The sequence below is a fragment of the Egretta garzetta genome, unplaced genomic scaffold (genome assembly GCF_000687185.1).
Source record: "Egretta garzetta isolate BGI_Z169 unplaced genomic scaffold, ASM68718v1 scaffold230, whole genome shotgun sequence".
NCBI classification, from domain to species: Eukaryota; Metazoa; Chordata; class Aves; order Pelecaniformes; family Ardeidae; genus Egretta; species Egretta garzetta.
This window is the reverse complement of record NW_009258281.1, coordinates 2168638-2180735: the sequence shown is the minus strand read 5'-3', so window position 1 is coordinate 2180735 and position 12098 is coordinate 2168638. Positions and strand designations below refer to the sequence as shown.

The following is a 12098-nucleotide window of genomic DNA, read 5'->3' as shown; positions in this document are numbered from 1 at the left end:
GAAAAAAAAAAAATTAAAAAAAAAAAAAAAAAGTAGTAAGATTTCCTTTCTCTGCACATGCATTGTAGAAGTTTCCAGGCACAATAAACCCTGTGGGCATGGAAAAATACAACAGTGCTTCTTCGTCAGGCTTGAGGTTGCTGGAGGATAATCAGTAAAACACGTCTTTCAAAAATCAAGAGGAAATGCATGCAAACGTTTTAGAAGGAAAAAAATTCCACCAAATGGTGCAAAAGGACTGTATTAAGATGGGGGAAGGAGGATTGGGGAAACAGGGCACAGGACTTTTCACGAGTAGACAGATCTACTTATTTTGCAGAAAAACCTATTGTAAGCAGCTTTTCTCTCTCATCAGTTAGGTACATGCGTTACTATTAGACGGAGTGAGCAGCTATGCCTTCAAAGAACCCCAGTGATGTATTTTTTGATTCTTGGAAGATCATTCATGTAGTGCATGTAGAAGAAAAACTCTGTAGGCTGTAACTTTAAAGGTTTCCCAAATAACCACCTTGGCATCAGGCTTCTTTGTGGTATACTGTAAACAACCGGAACTTTTAACCACATCAGGTACACACACAAAATATATAAATAAGGATGTAGCGTTGGCCTGGAAGCATGCAATACATAGCTCTCAGAGCAGAGCTGTGTTGCTGAAAAAATGTCAAGCTCACATCCTCCCCCAAATAACCTTGTTTGAAACCTGTGACCATTTTTGCAGATAATCTTCCATCTTCATGAACCGCAAAGAAGATCAACAAGTTCCAAGTAAACTTAGCTGGTGAAATACTGTCTACATTGCATTTTAAGTGGTTGATCTTAGTTGTGAATTCCTGAAGGAATTACTTACACTCGGCTTTGTGATGCCCTCCTCGGGCCCTTCGTCCACTTTGGTTGCTAATGCCTAACAGGGAACTAGCGAACAGCACCAAACATATGCCTTTGAGAAACCAGAGGGAAGTACTACCATATCCGCTGTGCAGTGTCTCAGGAATTTACTACACCCAAAGGCTGGAACAGTACTAGAATACACTACAAATTACTGATGGAAATCTGGTGCTTTGCCTAAGAAACCTTCCATGAAAACTGACAGGTTAAACACATTCATGAGCTGACACTAGCAGCAAAAATACAAAATTCCTGAGAAGAGCCAACTGTTTTTTCGTATTCCTTTTTAGCAAATACTCAAAGGACCAAATGTGTTTTGATTAAGCTCTTGAAATGGGATGAGGCTTTCCAATTACTCTAGGAACTAGGGAGGTTCAGCAAGTACTGTGAATTGTCAACTAGAAGAACTGCCTTCACCAGCAGACCAAGGATCTTTCTTGTCTTGAGGAGACTGCCTATGTAATGCACAAGGGATGAACAATGGTCTAAATATCTTATAACAGCTATTTGCAACTAAACAACAAAGGTATTGAAATAGATGGATGAAGACAATCGTACTCGAGACACAAAGCAGTGAGATACAGCTCAGAAGAGCTTATGTCAACACTCATTGGGCAAAACTCTTTTCAGGATAATGAGAATCAACAGGTTCAAAATGCTAAAAATAGCTCCAGGTTTTTTCCTACTGTGAAGAATTGGAATCAACTTCTCCCTCCTGATGTGAAACAGACTGTTCTCAGGTAAACACAGTAACTGCAGGTTCCTCCCCTGCCTTGCACAATGGATTGACACCTTCCCCCCTCCCAGAAAAGGGTAAAAAGCACTGCAGTCTTGACAGTGGCAAGCCACTGCAGTCATGATAATGGCCAGCCACCAGTGTGATTATACCCCAAAATTAAACACAATCATATATGTATACATATAGGCAAAATCAAAACATTTTTCCCCATTCATCACTGCATTAATAGAACCTTGTAACATCCACAGTTAAGTATTATGAAGAATATCACAGAGGAAGAGTCTTTCCAGGTTAGTAGAAGTCTTCACTATGAAAAATAAGTCACCGGCAAGGAAATAAGTATTCACTCACCCACATGATCACATTATTTCTGGAAAGCACTAAGAGTCAATTCCCTAGGAAAGAAAGGCATTTGAAAGAATGTAAATCCACTTAGAAATTAAAATGGGAGTTAACTTTGTTTCTTTTGTCCAGGTGAAAGGCAATCCAAAGAGCCTTAAAGTGGTAAAGCTCAGGAAACAGCAAATCTCAGCAGCTGCACTGGTGAATAACTGACTTACCTTTGTCACCTAGAAGAAAAAGTGCTGCCTTCTAGCCACGACGACAGATCTTAGAAAAGTTGGAGGAATGAAGAAAACCATTCCAAGCCAAAGATAATGATAAATTCAAACAAGAGACAGTCTGCCCTCATTGTAATGTCAATTCAAGCATTGCCTCAGCCTGTGCACACAGACGAGAGTCTTCTGCTTAAATTAGGTAGTTCTTTAACTCTGAGCTTGCTGGCCCAGCAGCACAGTTCAAACACCAGTGATTCTCGCGCTGCCAGTGAAGCAAGGCCTTAGCTACCGCACATTGCTAACTTCGTCACTGCTGCTGCTCGACTGCTATTCAGCAGTAAGAACATTAAAAAGGGAGGAAAAAACCCACCCACAAATAAAGGCTTGCGCCGAGTCAAATTATAGATTCTACCCAGTCTCCTGCCTCTTAGCAGTGGCCAACATAACAGTCTTACAACAGGGCAGGCATGGAGGGAGCAGTGCTTCTCCAAAACACTCCCTCAGCTGCCAGCAACAGCAGCTTGGGGATTTCCTGAGCCAAAGGTGATGTCTTTGTACTTAATAACACTTGGTGGATTTTTTCATCAGTGAAAGAAAACAAACTGAGTAAGCCTTATGTGGAAAGATAACTTAAGGAATTCAAAAGCCACAAGACGAAATAAAGGTAAAGGACTGGCAGGACTGGCAATGCAGAGTGAGAAACTCAACTGTCCCTGGCAAGAAGAAAAAAGAAAACCCTCGCATAGAACTTCGGTCCAAGTTTTGCATTATCCAGTACCCTTCCACAATTAAGAGTTTCTCATCAGTTTTTCAGTTCAAGTAATCACAAGCTAAGAGCCCTAGAAGCAGAGCTATTACTCAGACGTTCAAACTATCAGCTAGGAGAAGAATGCGGATTCTCCTATGCTGAGAAGAGCCAAAAATGCTGTTTTTTCATTAAAGTATTTCAAAAGGACAATAATTCTTTTGCAAACTCAAATATTTAAGGCGATCCTAACTCAGCTGGCAAGTCATTATGCTTTGGTTGGACTTTAGTACAGAGTTTACCATTCTGACAATATGTAAAAGAAAATGAAAACTAGTTTTATTTTGCACTTTTCTCCTCTGTTTTCCAGGCCTACAGAGTTCAAATGCAGCAGCGATTTGATAAAACCATGCTATACTGAAGCTATAAACATGTAACAGGGCACAGCTCTTTTCCAATTTAAGATGAAGCTTCCTTGATTTCTTCTGAACATTATGCTTTTCAAGAAACAGACCAAGGAATAAGTGTTTTTAAATATTTATTTTTCCTCAAACACCAGTGTCACACTTAATGCTCTCTAGACACTCCCTAACAGCAGCTTGTAAGAAGATACCAGGAAACACAAAACCAGTCCTGACTTCAAGTGCTAGAAACGTAGGTGCAACGAAGCTCCTCCCAAGCTGCTGTGCTATGTTTATGTGAAGCTCTATTCCATGTGTCACTGTCCTATCACATCCTAACAGACCTTAAGACATACTCTGTTCTCTCCAGCCATAGGAAGGGGAAGGCAGCCATCCTTTCACCGCTTTCTAAAATTTCTTGACCAAAGAGTTTGTGATAAAAGTGTAGCAAGGTAGGGGGAAAAAAAAGGAAAACAAAAAAAAGAAAAAACAGAGGCTGTACCACCATCAGGGAACAATTTTACTGTCTACTTCTCTTACTCACCACTGATTTCCAAAGCTACAATAATTTGTACTGACAGGATCCCTGTCAATTCAAGACAGTATTAGTTAATGATATTAATTTCACTCTGGTTCTTCTTGAAAAAGATACCAGCAAAAATAAAAACACCTCTGCTAAGCTTCATTCACAGCAGCAGAACAACGTCAGTAAGCAAATTAACATTTTTTAAAATTATAATTCAAAGAACCAAACTTTTTCAATATACAACCTCCAAATACTGGATGGCTTGACGCCTGCATCAGATGATCATTTTTACTCTTCCATCGCATTGTAGTGGATTTCAAGATCCTAACATTGACTAATTCTTAATAATTCCAGAATAAAATTATTTTCATACCAGCCAAACCCATCATTTATAGCACTGCTATCACTATTTTATTTACAGCATCATTGAAGTATTGAATAATTAGCATGTATATAATGAATGTAATGCAAACTGATAAGAGCACAGTACAAAATCTAGCTCTCTACAGTCTAGCAAAGTAACAGTTCCTTAAATGTTGTCATTACAAGTTCTTACTTTCTGCTTGGCCCCTGCCAAACCTAGCTCACACAGGCAGTCCTGCTGAGTTCAGTAGGACTATCTATTGAGTGAGGTTACTCACACAAGAAGGAATCTGCAGGTCTAGACCCTTCCATCTTGATTTATAAGCATGAAGCACATGAGTCTAGCAGGAATTTAACACTTACGCTTCCACAGTTGTTCTTACAGTCTGTTCCTCGCCATCTTCATCTGAGCTGCTACATGTTGCATCAGAGTCCAGATCCTTCTCCACGCGAGACAGCAGCCCTCCAGTAGAAAGTGCAAACCCCCGGATTTCACCTGGTGCAACATTAACTCCGTTCTGTACGTCCGTACTCGAACTACTCTCCAAAGTACTTGTGTTGTTTTCTGGCCAACCTTCAGTGCACCTGAGGGAGCTACTGCTCAAAAATCTGGCTGGCTCATGGAAAACCTTCATTCTTTGTAGCTGATGTTTCACAAAGCATTTCAGCTGCTGATCACAGTGTTTGATAACGTGCTTTGCCAGGAGCATTTGTAAACGTTTCTGAGTTCTTTTGGCGCGACTGATTTCCATTTGTTGCTTAGTGACACACTGGAGTAAGCGAGCATACACCTCCTCCGGGGTGCAGCTCAAAATCCCTTCTGAAGGCCCGTGAAGAATTTGGTGTAATAAATCCCCTTTTATTGTTTCAGCGCAGACTTCCAAAGCCCTACCCAAAAAACCATTCTTCTTGTACCATTTACCATTTAAAAGCTGCATTTCTTCTGCATTACTGGATTCGGTTACATTTGAATCCGAAAGTCTTTGCGTTTCTGCCAAATTCGGAGATGTGGTCTCTGAAAATGCTTCCCCTTTGACCTGTTCCTCAGGTTCTGAATGACTAATTTGACCGAAGGATGCGTCAGCACCATTATGTAATGAATTTCTCATCTTGGAGCAGTCGGGCTCTCCCGCTTTCGTTTGCTTACCGGTTTTGTTGCTAAATGCAGAATTTGTACTCATTAACAAGACAGACTGATAGCGCTTGGAGGATGGTGGAGAACCAAAATGCTGCACACTGAAGATATCATTCCTGAGGTTGGGCTCAGCAGTGGGGAACCCCAGGACTGAGCAAGTAATCTGTGCGATGGAGTCCTCTTTTATCTTCTCTTCCACTGCTCTGGAATTTTCCATGCACAAAGCTGTATCAGACTCCATAGCTCTAGAGGACAAAGAAGGTGACAAGTGGATACCATGACCTTTTGTTGCTGCCTCTCTGAGGGCTGGTGTCATTATAGCTACGGTAGGTAGTTTACAGCAAACCTGAAAACAACATGGGCCATGTAAATTTTCTCATCTTCATGACACAGTACAAATACAAGAACTCTGACAGATATTTCTTTCTTTCATTTCAACATTGTGCAAAGATTCCATAAAAAAGGACATTATCTAAAGAACACAGATAAACTATGCTCCGCTGTTTTTTCTTTGCTTTGTTCAGAGGTTGTTCCATGTGCAATAAAAGCCTTTACCTCTCAGGTGTTCATACCTCATTGGATTTCTGATCCTATCAGTCTCAGAAACGAGACTCACGAAGTTCAAGACTGTCATCTAACCCTGCCCAAACTGAAAAACATGACCATAAGCCACGTTCCTGGAAGGATGCATTTTAAAATATGCATACACTTGCACACATATGTATATGGACACACACAGGATCACATCTACACATTCCCACCCCAGAACTCTGCTGGATTTTATTTTAATCTGCTCTGGAGAGAATTTAATTTTTGAGTTGCATTTGATTTTCATTCAATTTTTTTTTTTTATACTTAAATGAGTCAACATCAACAGTATCACAGAAATGGGCGCTATTACATGTTCAGCAAAGCAGAACACCTACCACATAATGAAACACTGAGTTAAACTCAGAGGCACTATTGGGAGAAATAAATTTAATGTAAATCTATATAAAGCAAGCATTTGATTAATTAATTTATTATATATTCTCATAAATACACTGCAGAAACCAATCATCAAGGCTAATGCTTTGAAAACAGAGAACTCTAAGTTCTAAATGTTTCAAAAAAAAAAAAAAAAAAATTAAAAAAAAAAAAAAAAAAAATCTTTCTTATGCCTTTGTATCCAGTTCTTTATTATTCAGGCACTGCCTGCATAATAGAAACACTATATTCTTTGATAACAATTTGAGTAAAGACAGATTTTCTTTACAAACCCTTTTGCCTGCGGCTTGCCATAGCTTAGATGAAGGGTTCCCAAACTTCGGGATCAGAAGACCAGTGTCAACCTTTACCACCTCTTGTCAGTAGCTATGTTGCCATGTCATACTGTATCTATTCCACAGCCTACAGCGCAGGAATCACTGCCTTACACTGTACTTTCAGCTTTGTTTAGGAGATGGTTAAATAAACCCAATGAAAGATTCAGTTGAACATGGCCTTCAGAAGCCTTAAAGAGAAAGCTACTGTCTGTTAAGAAGCTAGGGACAAAACCAGAAGCAGTAACAGAGTATTAATAAAAGTGAGTGCAGCACAGTTACTTCCACAGTAAATTGTCTGTTTAACCAGTGTACTAGTTGAGCAGCATTTCCACTGCCCTCCTTTTTATGTCTTCAGTTTCTTTGATCTCCACAGCAACTGCCTAGCTCAGCAACTTTCAATGCACAGATCCCATAAGGGCTCAATGATTGTGAGACTGCCACATACGGATCTTAAGAAAAGCAAACTCCCCATCTGAAGCCTTAGCTTGTTTATACTACAGGTTTTACGCTGAAGGTGCAAACATTAAAGGAAGATGTGAAAACCTAAGGAGCTGAGAAGTACCAGTCTGGACACTTTCTCCTTAACCCTCAAAATATGAAGAAAAACATAGAGAGCCACGTGTTCCAGTACCACCTTAACACTCTCTGTATGCATTTTTTACCTTTCATTGCCCCGCAAATACTTCAACCATGAGGTTTTAATCTCTGTACATCACCTACCCAGCATCACAGGGACCAGGTTTGGTGGTCCTAATGCTAATCCTAAACCATACTACTAAAATCCTCAGAACGTTAACCTTTATCAACGAGCCAATGGCTTCAGACCATAGAGGGATTCAGCACAAAGTCCTCCCCACTGGACAGCCATTCAGCAAGTGCCCCATTACTAGGATCAGACAGGGAAATGCGCTGATGAGAGCTGAAGCCCCAAATCACAACGGCTCTGGTGACTCGGCAATGCTCTCAGCATCTGGCTGACTTACGGCTTTGTGTCCTTCCACTCTTGTAAGAGCTAGCATGCTCAAGAATTTTTAAATCCAAAGGCATATGGATTCAGACACCTGTGCCTCCACCCCCCTCCGCATACAGCAAGTAACTATAGTAAGTCAAAGTCATTTAGCATGACTAAAACATAAGGGGGAGAGAACTGGAGCCCACACTTTCTCTGCAGGGTTACTGTGAACTCAAGGGAGCCCCCAAGATAGATCTGCCCCTGGGAACTCCAAGAAGTGCTCTCAGAACAACACTGTCAGCCTGATATCTATATATACTGAGCAGTGAGTTTATAACTGTTCCAACTTTACCATCTACCTTCCTCAGCCTGAGTGGTTTAATAGTCATAGACTGCTACTCCTGAAAGCCAGGAAACGTCCAGACACAGTAGAGCTGCTGCTCAAGCAAACAAGAAGTTTGGAGATGTGTATCTCATACCTATATGAAGATGGAGACTATTCAAAAAAATGTCAGCACAAAATTTTCAGAGTGCTGTGCTTTAACTTGATCATGTTCCCTTAAATAGTATATACCTTTCCAGTACAGTTTCAAATTTCCCAAATTGCAATTAATACCATTAGCAAATTATTTTTAAGGTTTTTTTGAGTAAAGTACCCTCAAACTGAACCACAAACATTAAACTAAAGAGCGCTGACAAACTACTAACTAATCAGGAGTACCTGACAGAAGATGCTTAAATTACAATATAGCTGAAAAAATAAACAGAATGTTTTGAACTGCTCAATTAACCCCTTACCCAGCAACTTGCAAACTTCACACGATGTTTCTGCCCTGAACACAGTCATGTGAGACACTTCAGGTGAGTTCCTCTCATTTCAGCGACATCAAAAAGACTTTATAAAAGCTGGTACTGTCCCAGTCTCCAGTCCTTAGCATTTCTCCAAGAAGTTCACATACACGCACACAAAAAAAGTCATTGGTATATGAGCAAAACAAAGTATCAGCTGCAAAAAAATTAAAAACACATTTTAGTTACAAGTACTTGGCTCAACGATATTTGTACAATTTTCATTTTGACACATTATATTTCATTTTGGCAGAAAACAACGAAAATAATTTCACTCCACCCTTATTGGAAGTGAGTTTCCAGAGCCAAACCTATTATCTTCTGGGGGAAAAAAAAAAGTGCAGAGGGAGGGAAGACAAGCACTGCAACATGGTATTCAGGAAGAGTCTGTATTTTCATTCTGGGAAAAGCTTTTTTGTCATAGGTAAACCATTTCAAGGATTTTTTCCACTGTGTACTACTTGAGGTTTCAAGAACAGCTGAAATGCTACTAAACTGGCAAACAGTTTGCTCTTCATGTGCTGAATATGCGCTCCACTTGAAAGACTAAAAAGTACTGTAAAAAGAAAAGCTGACGTAAAATAAGTACCAGGGAAGGGAAGAAACAAGTACCAGACATGCACAGTGCAGCAACTGATGTGTAAAGTGACTTTATGCTTATATGCTTATATATGCTTATATGCTCCTAATGCCTTAATTACCCAGGAGGATACAGCCAGGAACTGCAGTTTACTACAGCCCAAGCACTCCCCCGACCCGCACCCTGCTCCCTTCTCTCACCACAGCTATGGGTCCCTAACCCCCCAGTGATCCCTGCTCCTCTACATCTCCTCTCCCCCCTGCTACCTATTTCTTGGTCCTTACTCGACATTTCCACATTATACCCTCCTCTGCCAGGCTTACCTCAATGGAATTTGTCTAAATCCTGAAACCAGTGTCTTCACGTTGGTAATTAGCAGCACCCCATTAAAACAAAGACAACAAAACCCAGCCACAAACCTGCCTGCACACAGGGTGGCAATCCCTTCACAGCTTTTGTTCGTAGTGCTTTCACTTTTTGACTCTTCCCCCGCTTGCATAACACTATCACTTTTGTTACACAACACTGCAGACAATGTTTTGGGGGATTTTTGCTTGGGGGGAGGATTGCTTTGTCTTTTAGTGGGGTTTTTGTTTGCTATCTTTTCGTTTTCAGTGACAATAAAACTCCATTTGCATGAGGGTTTGTAAGGCTCCTCTGTACCAGCTTTCTCTCCTGCTAAATTGAGTTGTCTTTTGTCATCCCAAACACCTGAAACTTTCTTGCTAATCGTTAGATTCCTGGAGATCAGAAGAAGATTTTTACATTTACTTTTTTTTTTTTTGCTTTCAAATTCAGGGGCCTACAACTAACATTTCAAATTAATATGGCTGTTTCCAGTTTATTCACAGATTAACAGTGTTTCAGATAGATAAGTGAACTTCCGATGTTTATTCCTTGCCTAGAAGGCATTTCAAAAGCAAAGCAAAGTCACTGGCAGCAGACAGCATCTGATTAAAGACTCAAAATTAAGCTCAGCAAGAATGTTCAAAAATACTGTATTTCAAGTTGACAAGAGCTGCTTTAAGGCCTCTTAGAGAAAACCTGCAGAGGAGATGGCACTACACGAGCAAGCTTGATCTGCCTACAACACAACTGACAAAACCTGGTTTCCTACAGCTTTGTGTTGTTTGCCCTGTAATCCCTAGCTCCTCTTGGACAGCCTTCCTGATAATCGCTGGACAAAAATAAAGCGGTGCTCTGGCAGACAGGCACTACTGCGGCACTACCTTAGCTGCACTGCCAGGACCGAGAGCCACCGCTGAGTTGAGCGTGCAAGAGGTGACTTCGGCCAGCTTCTCCAAGCCTTGCCTGGTGGGAGGCACCCACTTGGGTATACTTTACCTACCCCTCCCAGTTTTCACAAAACTTACAGAATCATAATAATTTCTAAAAATAGAGAGAACAGCTCAATAGCATAATCTGTGTTTTCCTCACAGAATAGTTTGCTGCAATGACCGCAAAAGAGATACTGGTCCCACTGGGTATGTCCTGGTTAGGAGTATGAAAGAAAAAGGAGAGAAGTCCCTATTTAACACACCTGGGACTAGCCTTTAAGAAAAAAAATCATCTCAGCAGGCAGCTTTTGTTTTCAGTTCAAAAGCAGCCCAGTTACTCATGACGAATATTTAAGCATTTTAGTATTTTGTTCTATTAATAGTTTGGAAGAAAAAAAAAAAACACCAAACAGGATTATGTGGGGAGTCTCAGCTTTCACCAGCGCTCCCTGTGCAGGCAGTACTATATAGATAAAACTGCAAACTCCAGTGTTCTGCACTCCCCAGAAGATATAAGCCCAAATTCCTCCTCTTGGAAAAAAAAAAAAAAAAACACAACTAAACACATGCACACCTAAAAAGGATCTCTCTTTGAACAGTAAGAAAGTCAATTTAAGACAGACCACCCAAACAGTTTTAATTATAAAAAACATCAAAAAGAACATACTTCAAGTGGAACTCATTAGTATTAATTTATGATAAAATCCATGACTCATTAAGATCTCTAAGCAGGGTTGTTTTTCTCTTTGTTCATAACTGCCACTGAACAGAGAATCATATATTATTTCCAAGTTTATTACCATGCCATCAACTAATTCCTGTTCAGTCTATAATATCATGTATTTGTAACGTAACATCTGAAGTAGTTTTTAATGTATGCTAATCTTACACACTTTTTGTAGTACACAACAGGTGCCTCTGTAAGTAGGTTGTACATATGCCTCTAATATAAATATCTGCAATACTTTTAGATCCATTGTAAGACCCGTATCAACATTCAGTCTTTGAAGAGAGGGCCATAAAACCTGGTGTTAAACAAGACCCATTCAGCTCTTAGACACTAATTAAGATGGCTGGAATTTAAACTCCCCAAAACGTTTACAGGATTTCACAATGCAGTGCAATAAGGAAGGAGAGTCCCAAGGCACACAGACTAGCTTTCTGAGTTTAGTATGCCTACTAGCATTATAACCATGCTTTATCCAGCTTAATTTTTAATATTTCCTTTCTATTAATTTAAGCACAAAAAGGAAATATCTACCTCTTGGCAAAAAACAGACTTTAGTCACTTAGATTTTTATTTTTTTTTTAATTGGTTACTTTGCTTGCCATTGCTGAGGACTATCAAGTACCTCAGTTACCACTACATTTTATTTTGGGAAATGCTTCAGCATTTTGCAACCAGGGAGCTGATGCACAAAGTGGATTAAAAGACTCACTCAAGACCACACAAGAAATCTCAATGCAGGCTGAGGGACGCACCTGGATCTGAGCTGCTGTCCAGAGCTTTGCTATCTACTTTATCTAAAGTATTCAGTTTTATGAGTAAGCGGTCTGTAGTCTGAGAAGCCAACTTGGTCAGGGTCACTCGAAGGCAAAGGAATCTGTGGCAACCTGTTCAGCTTGATTATTAAGAGTTAGTTTTAAACCACGAATTAAAAAGAAAAACACAAAAAGTCACACACGAAAATGCAGGCTAAAGCTTTCCACCCATCTACTGACCCAAACGCTGGAAGCACAAGGCAGCGCAACGCTATGTACCCACTCGGCCGTGCTGCCGGGAAG

At 40.2% G+C, this 12098-nt stretch overlaps 1 protein-coding gene across 7 annotated transcripts in view; it reads right to left on the bottom strand.

Moving 5' to 3' along the window:
• KANSL1L (KAT8 regulatory NSL complex subunit 1 like) overlaps positions 1-12089 on the bottom strand; it is a 65976-nt gene extending 53887 nt beyond the window's left edge. For 3 of the 7 annotated variants that reach the window (XR_004841659.1, XM_035891917.1, XM_035891911.1), the window contains exons 1-3: positions 11796-12089; positions 8406-8613; positions 4580-5697 (exon numbers count right to left, since the gene is read on the bottom strand). Coding sequence is in view for 4 of the 7 variants with exons in the window: in XM_035891917.1 (XP_035747810.1) it covers positions 4580-5667 (1088 nt within the window). In the remaining 3 variants the exon portion in view is untranslated. The remainder of the gene's footprint in view (positions 1-4579; positions 5698-8405; positions 8614-11795) is intronic. The other 4 variants (XR_004841657.1, XR_004841658.1, XM_009636669.2 and 1 more) reach the window with 2 other exon arrangements.
• Positions 12090-12098: the final 9 nt, after the last annotated feature.